The sequence below is a fragment of the Cyprinodon variegatus genome, unplaced genomic scaffold (genome assembly GCF_000732505.1).
Source record: "Cyprinodon variegatus isolate N-32 unplaced genomic scaffold, C_variegatus-1.0 Scaffold706, whole genome shotgun sequence".
Classification (NCBI taxonomy): Eukaryota; Metazoa; Chordata; class Actinopteri; order Cyprinodontiformes; family Cyprinodontidae; genus Cyprinodon; species Cyprinodon variegatus.
Window position 1 is genome coordinate 246407 of NW_015151159.1, and position 25190 is coordinate 271596.

Here is a 25190-nt window from a genome sequence, read left to right on the forward strand (position 1 = left end):
AGATTTATACTGGGGCACAGCTCATTTATACTGGGGCACGTGCCCCAGTAAATGGGGTCTGGCGACGCCGATGTACGCACATCTGTGCTTTCTAGATAAAAGGTTTAGTGGATACAATTCTTTGAGGTTTGAGTTTTGGGTGAACATCTTTTCCATTGTCATTACTTACCTATACCTGCTTTTATCAATAATCATTCTGCATAAAATTGATATTTACAAGTACTAACATCTACATAAATCGATAATTTAATAGACTTTTATTAAAATAGTCATTTACAGTATCTATGATTTCACTGAAGACTCTTAGATGACTTGCAGAGACACATAATTTTTTCTTTACCTCATATAACACAAAAAATAAAGTTTTAAAAAATAGCTTGAATTCTGTACTTATCATCTGTAATGTTAGTATATTAATGTTCATAATTAACCACAGTGTTTTTGTTGTCAAGTAATTGTTAATATATGAAAAACATAAATGTTTTAGATATTCCACTTGAGAGTATTACTGTTGCCACCATCTGTATTAGAGGGGGAAAAAAATGGTAGGGGTGTCTAATAATTGGCTAAGGGTGGCCATGGCCACCCCTGGCCCCCCATCTAGCTCCGCCCCTGCCCCTGGGATTCTTAAAAACTTAGCAGAGCATCGACTAATTAATTTTCATTACGTCGACATGTAATCATAAGCCATATACCATTTACAAAATAAATCAAAACAATTATTAGAATGTATTCCCTCTCGATTGTATTAAATGAGATTCGTCACGAACCGTGACAAGCACCAATTCTGTTCGCAACTTTAAAATTGTTCAGTGAGGCATCCTCCTTAACACAACATCTTTGGTTACGTTTTACGCAATGACGTCAGACATATGTTTATAGGAAGGGAGGGAGGGCTCTCCATGGTGTGTACAGCTTTTGAAGGGGTGCAGCTCGGTCAGATCTGTCAGCTCCAACAGTTTGTATCATTCATGGTAAGTGTTTGCAAAATGTTCCCTCTCGTGTTTTTCTATTATTTTAGGTCAGTCTTTTTTCCTGCCAAGTTTTATGTGTTTGTGATGCTTGTTGAGCCTTTGACAGGCAGAGGTAGCAGAGTATCGGCGTTGATAATTTACCGTATTAGCTGCTCTGTGCAATGATACTAACGGGACTGAGAAGCTGCGGGCTATGACACGCTTGGCAGGACCCGGGGTGATATTTTTAAGGGTTTAAGCTACTTTTATTTTTGCTGAAATGCTTCCCCTAAACACACTAAGTTCCATTTCCTAAAAATGTATCTGTATAGAACAGAAAGTACTTTAGTGTAACTGAAACCTATCTTTTTTAGTTCTATTTCTTTATAAAAAAATAAATAAATATATATAATTTAGTTATTATTGATGTTCTTCTATTTTTTTATTATTCAAACTTCTACAAATGTTCCTGTTTTAACATTTTTTGCCATCTGGTGAGCCAGCGGCCTTGCTGTATCTGAAGGCTATTTCATTTTTTCTTTAGCTTTTCATTATCATTGTCAAGGAAACAGAGATGCAGACTAAGAACAGACAAGCAGTTAGGAAGGCAGATGTGGAGGATTACACATTTCATTTCATGCTGGTGGTTGAAGGCAGATTCCTCAAATGAGGGAGCTTGTCATCTACTCTAGAATGACTGATCCCCACTCCTGCTGCATAATAATGGGCTGAAGGTTGGTTTTTACCCCCTCACTCCACTCCTACATTCTGATAACTGTTTGCATCCCTGCCAATTAACTAATTTCTGACCCTAGAAGAGACTGGCATGACACCATGCTTTCCCGTATCTGTTTTTTTTTTTTTTTTCTAAGTGACAGAGAGCTTCACTGCCCCTTCAGGGCACTGCTAACACAGCACAGCTATTCATGTCTCACTTGGATGGTCAGACCACCATGATGATGCTCCTCCTCCTCCTCCTCCTCCTCCTCCTCCTCCTGTTCCTGCTGCGCTCATGTTGTTCCATCCCTCCTTGGGTCTGGGCTCAGAAATGAGCGTCTTTGTAAAGGCATAATGTGTTTTTCTTCTTTGTGTTAGTGGTTGTGAGCATGACGCATACAAGATCAAACTGTGGCTTCTAAAGATGGTAGTTGCTTCACTATTAGATATGAGATCAGCTTACTAAAACCCATGTTGATATCAGTGGTGGTAATGAATCTTGAAGATTTGATTTTACAAGATTCAGCTGCAGTATTAAAAAAAGAGTGCTTTAATGTAATCAGGCCTGCTGAAATATTGGTTCGATAAGTAAACCCGGTTTCTCATAACAATTCTGACCACAAATCAGAAAAAAATATATTTAAACTAGCTGTGTGACAATCAGTTATGTAATGACTTTGCTATTAATGTTTTCACATTAGGAACATCTTGTTTATTTTGTTTATAATAGTTTAACAAGAGTAGAAAAGACCCTATTTCCATATGATTTTAGATTGATGCTGCATAAACTCTATAACTTCACCTGAACAAGTTTTAAATTCAGCTTTTTAATACGTTTGAATGAAAATGCCAAGCTTTCATAGTATTGACTTAACTATTTAAAAAATAATAATAATTTACAAGAGAATAATAAGAAATATTCCTAATTCTACTAAATCAGTACAACATTTTTAAAATTTTGATGTTGTATTTAAGATGTATTGTTTTGTTATATGCAACAATATAAAACAGCCACTTTTAACACTAAACTTATGTTTTATGCTTTTTGCAAATTATATTTCGACTTTCTGCTATTCCTATTTACATACTTTAGCCATCTGCACAGCAGTGCACAGAAACAGGTGGGGAAGAGACGGCACCAGCTCATGCTATAGCTCCATTATGGCTGCTAATCAAAACTTCCTAACTACAGTTTTACCATAAGTTTGAAGGACTGTGCTTCTATAGTTTTCACAATATAACTGTTTATATGTGTATATTGGTTGTGACAGAAAATATCACTAAATAGCCACATTTATCTTTCTAGTAATGAGGAGAAAAATGCTTTATCTTTTCAGCCAGCTGACCCAGCTGTGTGGGTGTGAAATCATGTTTACTCTTTGCGCCATAGAGAAAAAGAACATGGCCACTCTTTTGCTCTCTCTAGCATCTTATTAGAAGGATCTTAATTCATAGATTCGACTTGATGGAAAACTGAGTGGCGTTCAGCACTTTTTCTAATGGCCAAAACATGCCGTCTGTTTCTAACTCTACAAGCTTTGATCCAATCCAATCAAAATACAAAACTGAACTTGTTGTTTGTTTGTGTATTTTATGGCTCCATAAATTTTTTTCCAAAGCTGATCTGTTTTACTTAGCCACTGTGTCTTTCCTTCTGTCTGTCTTTTTTGTCAGACTGCTGCATAATATGATCTAAGTAGACCCCGGTTTATCTTAGTCAGACAGTAGGAAACACAGTTGTGAGGAATCACCAGCGGTTGTCGTCATGGCGTTCACTCAGTGTTTGCTTATTGCTAGAAACATCATGCAAACTGATTTTCTGATCTGAAGCATGATGAGCACAGTTTAAACTAGCGCTGAAAGAATTAATTGTGGTTAATTGATTATTGAAATAATCGTCAACTAATTCACTAATCGATTAATCATTAACTGAAAAATGGAGACTCTAAAACATGCCTTTAACCTACAGAGCAACCCACTACAGCAGTAATTACACCAAAACTGTAAAACAAATATGTAAACATTTTGCATTGAAGATAAAAAAAACCTTTTGCATCAGTCAATATGCTCTGTCCAGAACTCCTAAAGGGGAAAGTTTTTAGTTTCACCTGGTTTAATTTCGTAAAAAAGTCTTCTTTAAGGAACCTTTGGCTATTTATCAAAAAAATAATCAATAGATTAATTTATTTGCAAAATATTCATTAGTTGCAGCCCTGGTTTAAACCAGAATAGATGACCCTAAATTCAGGTGCAGAGTCCCAGTGAAGCAACACGTGCTGCCATCTTTTCCTTTAAGTGAGTAAATGCCAACCCTGTTGACAATAGTTCATGCTGAACAGGCATGTCTGTGGTTCATGCTTAAATATTTGATGCATAATAAAACACAAAAAATGTAAGCCAAAGCATATGTAATCCCAGGCATGACACTTATATAATCTCTCTATTTATTATTATATAATATTTATCCAGAATTTTTTTTTTTTTAAGCCAGGTGTTGAGGAATAACATTTAAACCGATCTAATTTATAGTTGCATTATTAAAAAAACTGTCTCTAAAAGACCAAAAATAATAATTACCCTTTAAGGATGTTGCATGTTATGGATTTGCCACTATAAACATTTGGGCTGGTATCAATACCAGATATTAATTAATAAAGTTATTGGAGCCATTTAAGGTAATAACTGATATCCTTTATATTTTCCATAGTTTCAACAATGGAAAAAATTCAACACAACAATATTAGCCATCATTGATTCTCTGTTTCCAGTTAAACTTGCTACTATCCTGCTGCATCTCTGTCACAATGGCCGACCCCCTCCCTTTCAGGAATGGGCACCAAGAAGGAAAGGAACATCAGCTGTTAATATTAACTTACTTTTACTTATAGGACTTATATGGAATTGTTAAATATTCACTAACCTCAGCTGGTAAGAATTTTAATGCCAATATATCCTGCACCCCTGATATTGATTTTATTTTATTTGTTGATTGACTGCCTGAATAATCAACTAATGGTTCCAGATTTGTCATCATGAGGTATTTAAAACTCCCCAACGCTTTAGAAGATTAATATAATCGCAATATTACCTGCAAACGCTTGGCAAAATTGTAATGAGGTGCTAACGTTCATTAAGGTTCAATCAGTTTATTGAATCTTTATCAGCGGCTTTGCTTTGTTCAGCTTGGACACCTTGCAGTCACTGAAAGAGGAAGTTACTGACGCTCAATGGCTCAGTTTTAATATATATACTCATGAGATCATTACTTTCAAGGGATTTTGTTTTTATGACTGATGTGCAGCAACCGTTGCTTTCCTTGGTACGCTAATATATTTAGTTCTTATGTTGGAAGTGTTTGAGACTTGCGGTTATAATCAAATAGTATTTTAATCTGATGAAGATCTGCTGACCTTTTCTTTTACTCTGATACACAAAACCTCCTGAAACTGCCTGAAAGAGGATGAACTTTCCTTTTACCATGACTCTAGTTGCAGAATCACAGCTTTAAAACATGCACTAAGAAAACAACCCTGGACAGTCTATGAAGAAAAATACATCTGTACAGTAAATGTCACACAGGTTAAATGAGGTTTGTGTCCCCATACGGCCTGTTAAGCAAAGGATTGTTGGCCAACGTACAGCTATGCAATGGATAGAAACTAGGGCTGAAACAATTTTGGCATTAATTGTGATTAATTGATTATTGAAAAAAAATAACTACTTTCGTAATGGATTAATTGTTAACTGGAGAATAGATTTTAAAACATACCTTTAGCTGACAGGGCAACAGCAATTATACAAAAATGGTAAAAGAAAATATATCAACATCAAAATCATTTCCGTCTATCAATATGCTCTATCCAGAACTCCACAAGTGGAAAAGTTTTAATTTCACCTGGTTTAATTTAGCAAAAAGTCTGTTGTAAGGAACCTTTGGCTACCGGTATCTGATTATTAGTTGATTAATGAAAAAATAATCGATTTGCAAAATAATCGTTAGTTGCAGCCCTAATAGAAACATCAGGTTGTCTCTATGTGAAATCAACTATCTATAGGAAGCATCCTGCTTTCTCTTCCTACCTCCTTCCTCACTGCCAGCACTATCCAGCCAGCATGTATCATGGTGACGCCATGTGTCCTTATCGATTTGCACCATTTGGCACCTAACTGGAGCGCTGCAGCCCTTTGATTCTTTTCTTTGTGGCAATTCCATTGTAGATTCTGTGTAGCACTTTAGTAGGGCTGCAACTAACGATTATTTTAAAAATCGATGAATCGGCCGATTATTTTATCGATTAATCGATGAATCGGACAAAAAATATTTTTATTTTATTTAATATATATATATATATATATATATATATTATATTTTATAATATTAATATTTTTTTCCAAAATAAACATTTTAGACAGAACAAACAAGCACGCAAGTACATGTTGCTCATTAACTGTACTGGTGCAATATGAAAAATAAATGTTTGTGTTAAAACTACGCAAACTTACATGAGAAATGTAGCTGTACATCCACAAAATATAGGGTACTTTGTTTCATAAAGCGCAAAAAAAGGCATTTTTGTTTTCTAAAGCCCCTAAGGGGTTCAAACAATAGGCCCCCCCATTTCAACAAATGAGTTTGTTTTTTTTTACTAGAAGAGTTCTGCCTTTTAAGACAGGAAAGTATAGCAGTTAAAGTTGCTACTTGAGAAAATACTGAACCATAGAGATAAAAATAGCCCTGTGATTCAAATTATAAATTGTATTTGGAATAAAAATGAGAGAACTAGGGGTGCTAAAAAACACATCCTCCAAAGACAGATATTTACATGGGAATGTGGAATATAATTAATTGACATATTACTGATCTTGCTGGATTTTATACTTTACTTCCATAAATTGCAGGATCTTCTTTACTTTATCTTTGCCAGAAGATTTAAACTTCAAAAGCCTTGCCCTCATAATTTGCAAGATAATTTATTTATAAAGGCTATTTTAATTATTGTGATCAATTTGCACCGTCAATCCCGGCACAGCGCGCTTCATTTGCAGTCTGGACGCTGAAACAGGCTGCAGCGGGATGCTTCTCCAAGTACATCCTGCGGCTCTGATTGCAGCGCTGAGAGAGATTCCTGCGGGAGAACGGGGTTGGGAGAGGGGTGGCGCCCCACGGCAGCAGCTGCCGCTGGAGGACAAGAGTAGGATCGATACATGCTTTCACGTAAGAGTCTCCAAAAGCCGCCAATGACACCGTAAAAAGTCGCCAGATTTGTCGCTAGTCACTTTTTAAAAAAAAATAGTCGCTGGAGGGGTCTGAAAAGTCGCTAAATATAGCGACTAAGTCGCTGAGTTGGAAACACTGCGCACCTGCGGCGCTGACTCGCTCTGCCGTATCTTTTTTTTTTCTTCCCCTTCAGTCAAGTGGCAGTGATAATGGCGGCAGCGGATGACGCATTAATCGCGCGACACAACTAATCGATGATGAAATTCGTTGCCAACGCTTTTAAAAGTCGATTTTTATCGATTTTATCGATTCGTTGTTGCAGCCCTACACTTTAGATATATGTCCGGTTTTATGAGCCAGATTTATTCTGGCTTCAATTTTACTCTCATTGTGTCATGTTTGACTGCAGAATACTTTGCTATACAGAGGAGTCTATTTTCAAATCAGCCACTGAAAGATCAACTTCAGTAAGCAAGTCTTGTGACAGCAGCTTAATCCCAAGTCGCGAGTCTGGACAGGTCGCCAGCCCATCAGAGAAGCCAATAAACCTAACAGTCATGTTTTTGGACCGTGGGAGGAAGCCAGAGTACCCGGAGAGAACCCATGCATGCTCAGAGAGAAGATGCAAACTCCATGCAGAAAGACCCCAGAACCTTCTTGCTGCAAGGCACCAGTGCTACCCACTGCGCCACTGAGCAGCCCCTCTTGTGACAAATGTCTAAAATTTAGATGTCTTTGATATTTTCTATGTATGACTGAACATTGAGTTCACGAATGAGATTTATGCCAAAAATCCACATTAATCTGACCACAGGCACTACTGAGTAGCAGAAAAACCTCTAACATAACAATGCAAACAATTTCAAAATGTAGAAAAAAAGAATCTCTAGAGGGTTTGGTGCAGTGCACTGTGCAAACAGATCCAGACAAAACTTCCTTGATCTACTTTTGAAAGCTATATAAAATAAAGGAAGGCATACTCATGAGTTAACCTGGTGTTACAGGACGACATATTGGCTTTTCATTCCTTAGCCTTGATTCATTTTCTATGTCACTGCAATATTTAAGCAGATATGCATCTCCCTTAGTGATGTGTTGTTGGTATGTGGGCTCAAACAAGTCAGAATAAAGTCATATTGATCTTCTAAGATGTTAAGCAAGACGCACTTTAATGTTAACCTTGCCCTTGAAAATATTTCAAATGAAGAGGTGCATTCAAGTATTATTTTTGAAAGGTCCTACAAAGGTTTCATTGATTCCAGAAATGTAGTGGATTTCTTATGTATGTTGTGGTTCTGCCTGAAGACTTAGCTGGTATTTTAATGCTGTAAAAAACACTCCTAAATTAGGAACATTTTGAGGTAAATAATGAGATTGTTAAAAATCATCTCAGAGGTGCATAAAAAGGCAAGGGACATTATTGCATTATCTTTGAAGTGATTTTCTTAAAAACAAAAAGAAAACCCTGAATATTCTGGAAAAAAATATTATTTTATAAGCAGCATTGGTTGCTACTTATCTTACCTACATCCGAAAATTTATTTTGATACTCTGCATTTGTTAATATTTGTAAATAAGATTACACAGGGTCAGTTTGCCATCTTTCTTTTGCAAAATTATTTCTTTAACGTAACGATTAAATAAAATGCATAAGAAGAAAAAGTAAGTAATTTTTGTTTACGTCCTAACCTTAACCTCAGAATTGTAAGAACAAGGAATGCTTAATTTTTTCTGTGTGTATTTGCCGTTTTAGTTTATTTTTTCTCTCCTGTGTAACTAACTCCCACACTATTAGAGAGAAGGTGAAATTCCTTCAAAAAGGCTGTGGTTTCTCATGGCAACAAGCTGCTGGCCTCCCTCTGATCCCTCCAAACCGAAAACAGGCAGAGGAAGCTCAGCAACACAGGAGTTTGCACTTCAAAGCCGCTTTCTTAAGTTTTTGGATAGTTAATTCAACGCAGTTCATTTTGGTCCACTTATATAACATGAGTTGACAAACAAGTGCCCTCAAGGCATTTAATCAAATCTATCCAATCAAATCATAGAGAAAATTTGGTAAGAAGTGTTCTGTCTAAGAAAACCCAACAGATTGCATCGAATCATTGACTTGAATAAATTTATCCTGGATGAGCATGAAGCGACAATGGACCGTTGCTTCAGAAATCCCTTGTAGTGACCATGCATGTAGCGATGGTGGAGAGGGAAATTTCCATTTCAGCGGAAAGAAACCATCAGCAGAACCAGGTTCTGTTTCAAACACCCTTCTACCACTACAGACTGAAGGTCTGAGCAAAGCATAAACACTAAAGGAAAACAGAAACACTATTTAATTCAGCCAATATCTCTCTAGTGGAGGTGACGGTCACTAATAGACGGGGCCAAGTGTGTCATCTATAACTGGAAGTCACTAGTAGCGGTAGCCTGATGTCCACTTCAGGAGGGGTTGACAGTTTAATAAAGATAACAGCCCAGCTTCTGCTAAGATAAAGAGGAAAAAGAGCAAGGACATAAAGTTGAGGGTCGAAATAATAGTGGTGAATCAAGCTTTTCAGAAGAACAAGTGATACTGTTCATCTTTGGCGGCATCGACTTTGAATTGAGATTCTGCAAGGCTGTTATTTATTTTTTACATCACTTCTAGTTAGGGATGGGAATCAAAAATCGATTCCTGTTCAGAACCGGTTCCATGTGTTCCAATTCCATGGCACCGTTTGCCAGCTCGCTTAACGATTCTCTTAATGGTTCCAGGCAGCACCAGAGCCTAGTGCTGGGCAGCATGACTTGCGTACCATTTTTTAGGCAAGTTACGCACACTGCATTCAGTAAGCAAGTACGATGGTCTAGAAAAGCACAACAAAAAAAATTGTGTCCCATCGGGTAAAGCAATCGAAAGTTTGGCTTCATTTTAAGGAAGAGAAAGATGGCAACAAGGCGCTTTGCAATCTTTGCAAAGTGGGAATTACATTCGCGGGAGGAAATGCATCCAACATGTAGAAACAACTGTGCAAACAACATGGCATACATTTTAACGAATGCCATGTTTTTGATGCTTCCGGACAGAAGCTAAAGTTACGACCAGCATGGAAGGCAACTCTGGTGGTAAGTAGCTAGTTTTATATCACTGGTTGTGCTTAATGTAGTTCCTGGTAAATCATATGACATTTCTGGAAATAAACCAATTCTTATCTCCTTTTGGGGTTATTCATCATGCTATGAAGTTGCTCCGCAGTTCAGGGAGCAAGAGAAAGGTGACGCCCGTTTATTTAAATCGGGGGCAGATAAGTTTATTTCCCAAAATTGTACAGTAATACTTTTTCATTAAACGAATGCCTTCTCCATTAGATTTAGATGACTGACGAGACAGGTAGCCTGGCTGGCTCAGAGGCTGTCAGCTCACGTTCACTGCCTTCTGTTTTCGCAGAGGCAGGCAGAAATAGAATGTCCCAGGTGAAGGTAGACGAATGTCATCGTGCACTTACTAAGTTCATTGTTAACAGGATCGTTAAGAAATCAAATCGTTTCACAGAATCGATAAGGGAATCGGAATCAAGAAAATCTTATCAATTACCAACCCTACTTCTAGTTTTCCTAAATATTTGTTAAAATGCTTATAAATGTTATATAGAAAAAGATGGACTGGTGATACTGCTCCTCTTCTAACATTTATACAGAAACCACTGCAGGTGAACAGAAGTTTGACCGCTTTAGGTTATCAGATGGCACATATATTTATAATTCCTGACATTTGCAACTGATTTCTAATTATTTTATGTACCATACCTCCTGAAGGTTACACTTTTTCATTTGTTTTACAGAGTGCTGAAAATGTTTTCACTCAACCATACTTGCTAGATGGGTTCTCATATATTCTGAATGTCCTGGTTATTGAAATAATTTTGTAACTTCAAATTAAGTAAACTTTCTATATAGTGTTGCTTGTGCTATCATTTTATCTTTGACAAAGGACATATCTCTGGTCTATAGATTTTTTTGTTTTTGTTTTATGAAGATCTTTAAAAAAACATAATCCCTTTTTTTAGTCTTTATTTTTTATGAAAGCCCTTTGAAAAATGCAAACCAAGGTGTTTGATCTTTAAGCTGCTATAACAGCTAATTTTACCACCTGCAGAGGTTTTAAGTAGCAAAATATAAATACTTGGTTACTTTATTTAAGTAGAAATGTTTGCTATCTATACTTAACTGGAGTAATAATTCTTTAGACAACGTTTTACTTCTACAACTTACATTTATCTCTATTTTCTACTCCTTATGTGTTAAAAATAGACTGTTCGATTTGTTTCATTTGAGTGAATTCTTGTCATGCCCTGTTGGTATTTAAAAGAATAAAATCCATCAAAATAATTGGTTTTACCCTGACATTTACTTTCTTTGTGGTTGGACCTGGTACCGAATCAACTTGTTGTTTGCTACATACCAAAATAAATAGTTTTTCAAGATCATGCAAAGTAAAATGTTACACTTTTACCATTAGTTATAAAAGTAAGAAGTATAAGGAAATTATCGTCCAGAATTGTAGAAAAATGTTCCTTTAATAGGCTAGTGCAGTAAAGCATCTGTCCTTATAATTTTTTTCCTTGTATTACTTTTACTTTTGTACTTTAAATAGCTTATAAATGGAAACTTTTACAACTTAAGTTAAAAGCTTAAGTTGATACTCTTAACTTCTACAAAAGGATTTTAAACAGTAGGATTTCTACTTCTACTTGAGTAATAAATATTAATACTTTTGACACGTTTGACCCTTGGAGGTTAGAGTTATTAGCAAACTAATACAATTAATTTAAGCTGTATTCAAACTGTGATAAGACTGGGGCCATTTTATTTAACATATTATTGCAACGTAAATGAATTGCATTTCTTAAAAGAGGAAATGATGCTCTGTGACACAGTAGTTTGCATCCTACGTCAGTGACCCACATGCAAATGTTTCTGGTTGAACGCATGAAGTCCTTCTCACCTGCTGGACGCGCAATGCTTTCTGGTCTGATGACCTGTTAGGCTTCCCCCTTCTGTTGTGCCAAGTCGCAATAGATCATGACACAGATTACCCAATGCGGTGCCCTTAATTGAGTTTGTGGTTCTGTATGAGATTCATTCAGCAGGTATGTTGGAACTTTCATGCCTGTTGACAGCTCACAACGTTCTGTCAGACCTGTTGGAATATGAGCTGGATCACTGCTGTTAAACACCAATCAGGCCATTAAATGGGGAACCTCTAAAACCTAACCCAATTTAATCACTGATAAAACCACAATTTGTTAGTAGCTGAGAGAACAAGACCCTCAGTAGCTTTAGAAGTTGGACACGCTTGGTTTGTGTTGTTGTTGCCGTCGCTGTGGTTTGCTGAACTGATGCCTTGAAACTACTGAATTATTCAATAGATCACCTGCTACGGAGTTGAAGAAGGATACAGCTTTCTATAAACAAGACCTTTCCAATAAACACAAAGCCTTTTCTTATAGCACAGTAGACCTGCAATCTGACCATTTCTCACATCCAGACCTTTTTAGATTAATTCAATATGCTGCACTGTCACACACCCACATCCCAGATATTGGATGATATTTACAGACATTAACAGCCGCAGCAAATCAATATTAACAGTTCCTACGTTCAGTTTTGTTCTAGGTTTGGTAGGCTAAAATGACTCATGGTTGCATCACACCTACTATTACATGTACCTCTGTAAATATTCCCAGTGCAAAAGTTTTTTTTTTTTTCTTTTTTTGTATTTCTGTTTGAAATTTCCCCACATTAGATTTTAATTTAAAATCCTTCTTTAACAAAGATATATGGATCAATGTGTCCAGAAGATAAAAAAAGACATCCCCCACCTAGCCAAAAAACAGGCAAAAAAAATGGAGTAAGAAGTTGAAAATAGGATTTCTCAGATTGGACTGTAGCTGAGGATTGCTCATTTAGAAAATAATCTGCTCTTTTCATTTTAAAAAAACAGCATTATTTAATGGATTTTTTTTGGTAAAACTCAAAGTACAATAATAAGAAAACAATAAAAACAAAATGTGTAATTTATTAGACATATTAAAAATGCATGGCTGTGCAGTTCGTTGCGATGTGGCCTTGCAGCAAAAGGTCCTGTGTTTCTTGGCTTTTTCTACATGCTTGCAGCTTCTCCCCGTGCATGCTTGTGTTCTCTCTGGGTACTCTAGCTTCCTCCCAGAATCCCAAAACAGTTCAGACAAACTTGTGTTCTTTTGCTAACATCTACTGTATGGCGTAATTTTGGTGCCACTGAACTGAACGTGCAGTGAGAGCAATGTGCGTCGTTTAAAACTTGCACTCCCTCCCTCAAAACCCAACTCGACTCTAAGGACGCACTCTCGACTTCTCTGCACACTCAGCTTCATCTCTGCTCTCGCTTGGCTTCACAGGATTAACTGATATACCTAACTGTTGGATTAATTGGTACGTCTGAATTGCCCCTAAGTTTGAATGTGTTTACAGGGTCGTGTTGCTCTGAAGTATTGCCGACCTGTCAAGAGTGTGCCCCGCATTTTATAACTAGAAATGGACACAATATGGAGTAAAACACCATTGTGCCAGTACGGATCTGACTAATCATGTTGAGATGCAGACATTCCAGACTACTTGGCAGTTATAGCGTCTCTAAATGGCTGGGTGGAACATGCGGATGCCTGCTTTATAACTTTATTTCCCATCAGCACTTGTTGAACCAGATGGTTGCTTATTATCTCATTTATTCTGTTCCTTGAAAGTTGAGCACACTGTTTGCATCATCAAACTCCCTGTAGGTTTTCTTAGACAATGTGCCTACCATTTCAGCAAACTGCCTTGGGCACTCCTCCTTAAAGACACACCCTGCGCTGGGTGGCTGGGTTGAACCCGATACATCCAGGTGAAACGAAGGATCCCTTTGATCCATCTGGCCTCTTTCACTCCCTTTGTAACGCTTCTGTCTCCCTGTCTCATCACCATTTTATACAAAGAGCTGTGTCTCTTATCAGACTCTGTGCAGTATGCTGAAGTCCTCTCCCTCACTGTCACAGCTGGCACAAGTGTACCATTATCTGCCTCTGAGACCCAAATACACACACGTTAATACAATAACGATTCTTCCTGTTTCCTGGCTGCTGTTGTTCTGCAGCTGCTGAACGAGATACACTCCAGTTTCCACTGGTTATAGATGCCACGCATGGACACACATAAATGGGTACATACAAACACCATGCTATTATGTCAGGGGTTTTTTGTGGATGCTCCTGTCTTTTCTGGGCTTCACTCACAAACACATACTGGTGCCTGCACTAAAACACAAACAGCTGACCGAACTCTCTGGCCTCATTCTGCTTTTATTGATGTGTATCTGTCAGTGAAAGAGGCGCAGGACACAGGGCAGCGATGGGTCTGTGTGGGGCTCACAGGAAACAAAGACGGGCCTATTCCACGCCAGCTTGCAGACTCTTCTGGAAACACTGCTCCTGCTTGTTTAGGCTGTATCCATTTTTTTCAGCTTAGTAGCTGTATATTCAGCAGATACCAACAGCATATGTTTGTAGAGGGTTGCAGAAAACAAGCCTCACTGACCTCTATGTCAGTTTGTTTATCCCCAGTCCGTTGTTTCTCTTCTGGTGTTTTTACCCCTAAACAAGAGATGTGTATTTGATAAGACCGACCTCCATTTTGCTGCAGTAAATACAACCTGTTGAGATTAAATTTAGGGCTGAAAAAAGTTAATTGGATTATCGTGATTAATCGATTTTTGAAATTCAAAACTTAATTAGTCAACTAATTAAGTAATCAATTAATTGTTAACTGGAGTATAGATACTCTAAATCATGCCTTTAGCTGACAGTGCAGCCCTTTTAGATCAGCAACTATACCAAGATTGTAAAGAAATATATAGACATTTTGTAGTTAAGATAAAAAAAAAAAAAAACATTTTTGTCTGTCAATACGTTCTATCCAGGAAAATTTTGAGTTTTAGCAGGTTTAATTTTTGTAAAAAGTCTTCTTTAAAGACTTTTTTTCCCATATTAATATTCAATTAATCAAAAAAATAATTGACAGATTAATCGATTTGCAAAATATTTGTTAGTAGCAACCGACAAACGTTAGTGAGTCAACTTTCACGGTTGCTAGGTGTTGATAGGTGTACACTGAGTGACGGGCAGCGACAGTCCTAGAAGACTGGACTTGTTTTTTATATCCAATCTAGGACTGGGTAAAAAAAAAATTTTTTTTTTGGTTTTGGATGGAATTTTTGCAAAATCGATGTCTAGGGAATGAGATCGATTAGTTTTATAGTGACGCGCGTGACGTTCACATTCGAATGAGCAGGAAAGATGCAATCAAGATTACTCAAAGCCAGACAGCTGCAAATATAGCCAATAGGTTGACTGAAAACATTAACAAATGGGGGCTGACCAGAAAACACCCTGTAGTTGTTACAGACAATGCTGCACATATGGTTTGTGCAGTGAAGATAATGCAGCTCATGCATCTGCTGTGTCACGGCTGCTCGCACGAGTGAGGCTTCACTTTTTCACTTCTCACAATGCGTTTGCAGTTTTGAGACAGTTTTGTTCACATCTCAAGTTTAAACTATTTGATTTACAAGTTTGCACTTGGTGTTTAATTTGACAGGAAAAAATAAAATACATGAGTATTTTGAAACACAGTTGAACCACTTTCATTATTGTGAAAACAGATCAAATCGAAATTAATCGATTTAGAACTGTATGAATCATAATCAAATAGATTCAGGAATTTGGCAAAAGTACCCAGCCCTAATCCAAACTCTTCTGGCTTCCTTATTTTCACGGCCTTCGAAGGACCCAGTCCAGGTAGACCAGTACTTTAAAATATTTAATTTCTAAGGTACTTAAATAAAATAGTGCTCTGATCTTTTTTTCTTTTCTGAGGACCCAACAGAAAAATTAAACAACTTATATCAACCAAAAAGTAACTTTTTCTTATATATTTTAATTCTGCTGTTCTGGTGTATCTGCTGTTTTTCATCAAGTTTAAATGTGATCATAAGGGAGCTACTGAAAGGACGTCCAGTTTTATAAATACAGGTTTATAATAGGATTTTATTTTGTATTTTTTACGATTCCTTAGCAACTTTTAGGCAACATTTTTATGTTTTCTTTTATTATTTGAGATGGAGAGCAAAAAATTTAAAAATTAAATGCTGAAATTAAAAGATTAAGTAAAATAGTCTTTATTTCAGTTGCTGTATGTTCCACTCTTGGACAATCAACAATACTTTTGACTGGGAGGGGAACTTATGGTAAGAAATAATTGCCCATAGGGGTACACAAGTCAAAAAAGGTTGGGAAACACTGCTTTGGTGGACGCAGCTGCCAAAAATGAACAGACCTCATGTATGCAGGTTCTTCAAAGGCCTGGTAATCAAGTCATTATTTTATTCAGGTGCTGAAGTAGAGACATATATAAAATCCGCCCATCCCTGGTCTAACCGACTCCACAAATGTGCTGCTGATGTTTTGGGGGTTGATATGGAGTGAATTTTGTTCCTTTATTGTTGCAGTTAGTCAGCAGGTTTTTAAATTGAAATATAAAAAAAAAGACAATCCAGAAATGAAGCTTTTAAACTGTTTCTAGAGTAACTGAAGATTTTGTTCTAATTATACTTTTTTATTTTGTCAAATCTTGTATTGGGCTTTAACTGAAAATTTGCACACTTGGAAGTCTTTTAAAAATTGTATTTACATTTTTTTTTTGGGGGGGGGGAGGGCAGGAATTTGCACCAATTCGGTAGAATGGCGCATATTTATTTATTTATTATTTTGTACCCATACTTAATGTATTTATCATTATAGTAGGGGGCTGTGTGTGGTGTTTTGAGGACTGAGTGAAACTGTGCTGTCTGCTCTTCTAGAGCTACAAACATTGAGTTTATTTTCTCCTTTGACCAGCCAGAGATGATGACCGCTGTGCAACTGTCAGCACTATGGAAGGAGACGTTGAGTTATGGACAGTGACGTGTTTGTATGAGTGTTAACTGAGGACGATGCATGTCCAGATTGGCATTTGTTCAGTTGTTATTTACTGTCGACAGGATTGTGATATTTCTGAGAGACGTGCTGACGTTAAGTGACTGCAAAGCATCTCTCACTTTATTTGAAAGTGTTTTATTCAAGTGTTCTTGTGCTTTTGAACATTAAATCCAGATTCAGATGCAGAGCAAGTGTTAATTGGACGTTGTCAGCTGTGCCTTCATTAGTCACTTCCTGGTAGGCTGTAGGAATTCCTTAAGAAAGACTCATTAGTTTAGAGAAGCACACTTGTCATGTAAGACCCATCTGCTGTTTTTCTAGTTTCATCACCAGTTCGTTAAGATGGATCACCAGGGCTTTCTTAAACTGAATAAGGTTTTTCTACATGAGCACCAAGTCTGACAATGAAACTGTTGTCATCTAAAAGCCCCTATAAGAGGATTTAGATGGTATACAGAAGCATGGGCAATCAAGAAAGCATCCAATCCAACAGAGGGATCAGCAGCGGATGAGGGAGGGGATTTACAGACTCAGAGGTAGTGTTAGGTGCTGCTGTCAGGACAGGACATCAGGTTTAGCTTCAGCTATGGGACAGGATTAACTGGGGTTTTACCCCTTGACTCATCAAATCTGAGTCAACAGCAGAGCATTGAATCCTTATTAAATTACACTCCACTGTCACTCTCCCAGTCATTGGGAGACACATTGATGCCCTGATCTGTGACCGAGATAGTGTTTACAATATTATCCTTCATGAATGTTTGTTCATTATGGATGCTGGTGCAAAGGAAAATCAATATAATTCACTTTTGTTATGGAGGCGGCTCATAAAGAAGGGGAAATGAGAAATGCATTTAAATTTAGCCATGGAAACTCGAATAAGGACGCAACTTTTATAAGGCAGGGCACATTGAAAGTCATGAAAGGATCATTTTTTGTTTTGTTTTTTAGTTAACCTCAGTATCAGGGTTAGTGATGGTTGTAATTACTGTATATTTTTATGAAAGGTTTTAAAAAAGTAAGAAGATTTCATATATATTTTTCAGATACTAATGTATTCTTCATTAATCAATTTTTTATTTGAGATGGAAAATGCATAAGAATTAAATGCTCAGATTCAAAGAAGTGGAATAGTTTTTATTTTATAATAAGTTATTGTATGTTCCACTTTTGGAAAATCATCAATACTTTTTTTTTCTAGAGCAAACGCTGCTCTAGAGTGGGACTAAAATTAGGTGGAATTTGCTTGAAAATTATCATAATGAAACAGAAAAAGGAGCCACTTTATGCAAATTGGTGATCTGGAATCACTACTTTGACTAATACTGAATGGATGGTCAGCAGTCGTCTATTCTTCTTTTCATGGTCCTTTTTCTAAATTCGCCTGAGAAGGACTCCTCAGCACAAATGTTCTACTTTTTCCTTCTGCTTTTTATGAAGTTGGTCTGAGACTAAATAAAACATACAAGCCGTAGTATTCTAATATGTATAAACACAGATATCTTGAGAAGTTGTTCCTGTAAAAAAAATGTAAATGTTGTTGAATACAGTTCTGTTATGTCTTTCTTATGTTCTTTCTTTATTCTATCCCTCTCAGGCACGCAAAGTGAGGTATAAAAGGATGACAGCTGGGCTGATGGTAGGTGGGTTTTTCTGTTTGTTTTTGTAACATTCTCATCCCTTTTTGACTTCTTCTCCTCTATACCCCCTTTCAGACTTTCTCTGCATCCAGGTTTGGGGTTAATAGTCGTAAAAGAGGGTCAGATATTTAGAAAAGCAGCATTTTTATTGTTTTTTTTTTGTTTGTTTTTTGCAGAAAAGAGGGACATATTTCAGCTCTGACCCTAAACCTTGCAGATTAGTCTTGAAATTAATTGCTTTTCACTTTTTAAATATCTTTTTTTAATATACTTAACTTTACATTATGCTCTATGTGTTTGTTCCAGTTTCCTATTTGAATCCAGGTTTTCTTAAATTATTTTATATCTGTAAAAGAAGTGGCCCCTCTTTTATAGTTGAAATGTTAAGGTTATTTGCTTAAAGTTGGTCTCAAGTTGGGAAAAGAAAAATCAAACAAGGATTCGAGCGTCTCATTAACTTTCTCCTTTTTGTGTGTTAGACCATCAAGGCTGTGCGTTCCTGAGTCAAAGATGCATGCTCCTAATTTGGATCCATCCCTCTGAAGGAGTCTGAGCTGATCCCATCCTCCATCACAGTTCCATCTCTGATTCTACTGCCCTGCCATTTTCTATTCTTTCCCTGTCCCTGTCCATCTGCATGCCTTCCAGATAGGGAGTGAGGCAAAAGACCATATATTCCTGCTGTTTATTTATTCCAGGACTATATGCTGCAGGAGGAAAACGGTCAAGGCGACCCAGAAAAGATGGGCCCCAGTTCAAATCCTGCAGCTAGTGGAGGGGCAGAGCGTTCAAAAGGCCCAGGGTTGAAGAGGGCCTCATCTCAGTCTTTACATCCTTCTTTGAATAAGATGAGCCAAAATGCCAAGGAGAGCATGGGGGTTCTTGGTCAGGGCTTGAAACAACTATTCCAACACCAGCGCAAACGCCTCTCCCTCTCTCGCTCCACCATTCCATCATCCTCCTCCTCTTCATCCTCCTCGGTGTTATCAGCAGGCGGCACCTCCCCTCCTGCTCCTCAGGACAGTTTGGGGTCCAGCACCTCTGAGTCTGATCGTCTGTCTGCTCCTGTGATTTCTTCTGCAGCTGGACAGGGCTCAGCCGCTGCAGGCATGATAAGGCGTGGGACCAGCCTGCAGAGCCGGCGCAGCAAGGGGTCCGGGTCTGGGAGCGGAGATCGGGACCCCCTTCTGAGAAGCAGCCCTCAGCCTCCTCAGCGGCGCAACACCCATGACCCTCAGCAGCACATTAGCCGGCCACGCTCCTCGTCCACCACTGACACCACGCCCAGCAGCCCTGCTCCTGCACAAACCGTCGGGGATGTTGTGCTATCGTCTGGGTACCAGTCCACAGAGGAGACAGACAGAGTAAGTGACAGCAACCATTAATCATCACCTCAATGTGTCCTTTCTTTCCTTTTTCTGCTGCCAAGCTTGTTTGTTTGTCAGCTGTCGATCAAATGCTGAAGTTCACCTTCCTGCTGATGTACGAGAACATTTCTGCAATTTTATACAAAGAAAATGTTCTACTTAATTACAGAATCAAAAACAAGAAGTTATATCCACTGTTTCTTTGTTTCATAGCCAATTAGAAAAATCCATGGTAGCCTTTAATATTCCACCCTATCATCTGTGAATTCTTAGTTAAGTGTTTGAACCACTGCAGTATGATGCTGTGAAGGTCTGCTGTAGGCTACTTACCCTTAGATTTCCTTTGACTGCTAAAGAGCCCAACTGGTATATGGGACTAAAGCCTTAAAAAAGACTAGTACAAAAATCTGAGAGGAAATTGTCATCAATCCAAGAGCTGAAACGTTGTTATGCAAGGGCCCACGCAGATTTATTAAAGGTGGGTTTTTGTGAACCAGAGAACCAAAGCTGCGCATGCTTACAGAAAGCTGATCAGAACAGAGACATCGAGGACCCATAACTAGCCTACATATCATTATTAATAATTTGTTTATGTTCTTAATAATTATAATAAATTATTATGGTTTTAACTCGGACTTAAACTGCTACACTAAATCCGTATTATCCACAATGTGACATTCATACGGTATATGTTGATCCGGTGCTCATTCTGTTTTTCCTCTAATTAACTAAATCAGAGCTGTTCTGTAGCTATATATAGCTTTGTAAGTTGCAACAATATTTATAACTATGCTTATTAAGTTTGTTCTGGGATCTAAATTAAATCGCTCTGTGTCTTACCCTGCTTTATAGACAACTTCCACAAACATTTCCAGTCAAATTAGGCGCCAATGATTCTTCTGCTGCATGTTTCTGCTGGAATAAGGACAGCCTTTATTTAGATTAAATAGCAATGGCACTAAAATAGGTACATTTTCCTTTATTTCTCGTAAAAAGTAGTTGGCTTATCATCTCCTTATCCGGCTACAATACCAGCCGAATATTGTTATACTTCAATGAGTCCATGACGATAGATGTGAACAACAGAAAAAGCTGAAACACTCTGAAGCTTATCGATACTTGCATTGCGACAAATTCGGTTGTGTGCCGATACCCAGATGTGACAATCTGGTGTGCATGAAGGCACAAATTCAACCGAGCAAGTGTCTGAATGATTCCTGCCATAACGCTGAGGTGATGTTTACAGATGATGGAGTGGGGGAGAGTGCCTGCTGCACCTGTTTTGTTGGACACGACTGGTCATGCAGCAATGCAGATCCGATCCTGTCACCACAGAGTCTACTAATAATCACTGTTTTCATTTATAGACAAGACCGCTAATGGCTGAAAATATAATACCTTCTGTATTCCGTACCCTGTCATCCAGAAGCCTGTACACTTCCAATCTCTTCTATATCATGTTGCATGTAGCAGATAAGGTAATACAAAGTTTGCATTCAAAACCTGTATCTATTTGTTTAGGGTTTAATATGAATCTTGCAACCTATTAAGACGAAGAGTCAGTTTCACCCCAGGTGGATTTAACTATTTATATGGTGTTTTTTTGTTTTAGTTTATTCTTTAGCTTGACGACAGACACCTCCACTGACCTAAATTTACAATCTGCAGTCTCTAGGACCTTGATTTCTAAATGATGTCCAAAATTCCCTCTAATAATAGGACCACTCAGCGGCAGGGCTTTCCTTTTTTCCCTTTGTCCAATTAACACACTTGAATTAATATTGTAGCTTAAGACAAGGAATGGAACAGTTTCAGTCTTTGCTTATCCTGAATACATTCATGACTAACCACTAAACTCTTGGTCTTGTGGTTAGGCCTGTTTCTTATACTTTTTCATTATTATTATTTTCTTCCACTCAGTTTTCCTTTAACATTCTTAGATATAACATTCTTAGATATAGCATTCTATCTCCTTGTTGAGAGTAGTTTCTGCTGTAAAACTGTCTTTCCATGATTGTGTAGATACTATACTGGTATAATTTGTTTGTAATATTCTTAGAATCTTAATTTTGCATTGTTTTTGCCGGACTTTCTAACATATTTTTTAAAAAGAATTTGATTTACTTTGCTTTAGTTTTTACTTTTTACTTGTATTCAAGACTATTTTAGTTTGTGCTGTTTGCCACTAGAGGTCTCTGTCATCTCAACTAACCAGCCCTGTAGAGTCACACATTTGGCTTATGTGGAGCCGGTATTTGCAATAAGAGCTCATGCTGCCTTTAATAAAATTATTGAACTGTATTAAAATAAAATGATTTTCTTTTAATGCAGGTTTATAGATGTGCTTTCACTAACAGCTTCACTGTATGTGCTATGCTTGTCCTGTGTGAGTGACCTCACTTCAAAGGTGAGCGGGCATGAGCTTCAGCGGTTGGTTAGGGGTGATCAGAACTCACCCTCATTTCCAGCTAATATCACAGCCCTGCCTTAGCATAGCAACAAATCGGTGTCACCAGGGTAACCACAAGCTGTCGCTGTGTCTACCCTTAAACTAGCAACATGATGCATACCCTACTTATTGTTTCCATAGTAACAGCGTAGTTGACCTTGGAAATGTGACATCCGGCTGTTGGCAGCAAGGTTGGAGGTTCAAGAATTGTATTTGTTTATCAGGAATATTCAGCCATTGATCCGTTTCTTTCTGTCTTTTCTTCTTTCTTTCCTTCCTTTTATTTGTTTCCCCTGCTGTGCTTCCTTTGACCTCACTCTTTTCCCTTCACCGTCCCTGCCGCTCCCTCCCTCAATCCCTGGAGAGAGCTATTACAAGCAGTCAGCTGGTCCCTCCTCCTCTCCCATCTCCCCCCTCCTCCCTTTCATTCCCTCTACCGGCACCTCCTCCACCTCATCCTTCTCTCTACCCCACCCTGTAGCACATTGACAGGAAGCAGGAGGCCACCTTACCTCGTCCTAGATGAGTGAGAGCTGAGCTGTAGCTGTGTGAGGGTCTAGTTCAGCCTGTGTTGAGACGAGTGTGCGCATGTGTGAGTGTAAGATCACATTTTCATCCTTGTTTACTGAAAATCATTTGTAAATTGGTGGCCATGTGAGAGTGTCTGTGTGAGTGGGCGAGTGTGACACATCTCACTTCACCATTATTACAAGTAGGGAGGAAACCCAGTAAACAATTTATCTCTAGCTCCTTCATCCTTTTTTTTTTTTTCTCTCCTCTGCTCATTTTGTGTTTGCATAGTGAGGAGGTGCGGTGTGGACCCATGGCTCTTTAGAGAAGATGGTAGCATCTGTGCTTGTAGCACGTGTGTGTGAATGGGGAGTGTGTTGCAGGAGGCAGTGTGTACTTTGGAGGGGTATCAGTAGAGGGGAGTAGGACAGGGATTCCAGCTTTGGGTCTGTCAGTCAGGGAGGATGGTGCAGCGCTTCAGTCTTCGTAGACAATACTCCAAGGTAAGCTTTATCCAACCGTCTGCTAATATCTCCATGTTGCTTTTCTGCTTATTTCTTTCTTTTGCAATCAGTTTCTTTTAATCCTTTATTAAAACATTTATTTTCATATAGAATTCTGGGTTTTTCTTCCTTTCAGCCTTATCATGAAACTTTTAATGTTAGGTAGCGAAGGTGAGCTACCGCTGCTTGCTGAGGGTTTAACAGCAGACATGACTAACAAAATGCAACAATATCTACCAAAAAAATGTGTAGGTATCAGAAACGTATTTGACTAAAAGCATCTGAGACATTTCTGTAAAATATGGGCTTTCTTTTCTTGATTTTATCCCCCCCCCACCCCACTCCTTAGAGGTTTGTTGCACGTGGTATCTGAGTGGTCCATCTTCTGAGTTTATGCAAGCTCTTTATAACCATTAACTGCTTATGAGATTGTTTCTAAATCTCTCCCAGGGATGTGCGTTAACTATGCACACATGTGTAATTATTTCTGTTTGCAGAGCATTTCTGACTGGGCTGTTAATGAGTGTTTTACAGTTGTCCCTCAGTGCTCCTGTGGATAAAGAGAGGCGATAGGTTGTAATGAGAAATGGCGTCATTGTTTTTTGAGAGCCTAATATTCCGATGGTCGACCTCAGTCTGTAGTATTCAAAGCAATACGTTTCTATTTTGATCCATTCATTGCCTTGCCACACCCTACCTGCTCATTAATATACTAATGCAATAGTGCTGGAAGCACCGATGCATACGTTAGTAGGCTGAACGTATTTCTGATTTTTCTTTTACTGTAGATATTAAGAAATCCTTTAATCTACTGTCAGACTTACTATACCAAGGAGAGTACTATTTGATATAACGTCTAATATGATTTTTGTTTTCTAAAACCAGACTTAAAATGTGTTTAATAACCAGAGGCAGCCTGAAAGACCTAGAAAAGTAACTTGTTAATGTATTTATTACCCTTTGACATATTTTACAACCCCCTGCTTAAATGCAGTGGATTGAGATTTTATTTTATAGACAGATAACAGAGTAGTACAGTAGAGTTTAGGCAAAAAAACAAACAAAACACACATGTTTTTTTTTTTTTTTTCTTTCTTCAAAAAAAAAAAAAATAGAAAAGTTTTGGCAGACCTAGTGCTTTCAGCCCTCTTTTTGCTTTTCCTCTATTTCTAAACCAGCTTGGCTTTTAATTAGTGTTATTTGAAGTACCGTGTTTAGACCAGAGTTGATTTGAAATGCATATAACAGGATCTTACTCTGTCTATATGCTTGGATTGAATTAAATGTATATTGTTTTATTTTATGTCTGTTTTAAATAGCATTGAGATGACAACTTTTGTCTCTGGGTTCTATTGAAATAAATTGAAATGAAATATAATCAGGATCACTCTGCATTTAGCTCCATTCATATTCCAAGCAGCTTCCCTCTCCTAGTTTAAGAAAAACAATCCCTGCAGCATAATGCTGCCACCACCATGGTTTAGTAGGGGATGGTGTGTTACTCTTTCTAACCACATAACATCCAACACTAATGGGCAAAATAGGTAGTTTGATTTTATCTAGCCAGCTTCTTCCATATCCTTGCTGTGTCTGTAAACATGAGTTGTTCCAACAAAAACTATCTACCTGCTACTTTTTCATAAAGACCAGCTTTGTGGAATGCACATCTAGATGTTTTTAAAAATTACACTATTGCTGCTTCTCAAGGATAATGCTTCCTTGCCTATCCTCTAATTAGCAATTGTGCTTTACTTCTTGAAATTGTACGGATTCCTCTCTGCTTAGATGGATATACATTTACTTTGGAT

General features: G+C 37.8%; 1 protein-coding gene across 4 annotated transcripts in view; it reads left to right on the forward strand.

The window, feature by feature from the left end:
• Window positions 1–891: 891 nt before the first annotated feature.
• tmcc1 (transmembrane and coiled-coil domain family 1) overlaps window positions 892–25190 on the forward strand; it is a 56588-nt gene continuing 32289 nt past the window's right edge. Inside the window, exons 1-3 of one of the 4 annotated variants that reach the window (XM_015394749.1) lie at window positions 892–974; window positions 18511–18556; window positions 19637–19917. In XM_015394749.1, coding sequence (XP_015250235.1) covers window positions 903–974; window positions 18511–18556; window positions 19637–19917 — 399 coding nt within the window. In that variant the 5' untranslated portion in view covers window positions 892–902. Of the gene's footprint in view, window positions 975–18510; window positions 18557–19032; window positions 19918–22874; window positions 23383–25190 lie in introns of those variants that run through there. The other 3 variants (XM_015394750.1, XM_015394748.1, XM_015394751.1) reach the window with 3 other exon arrangements.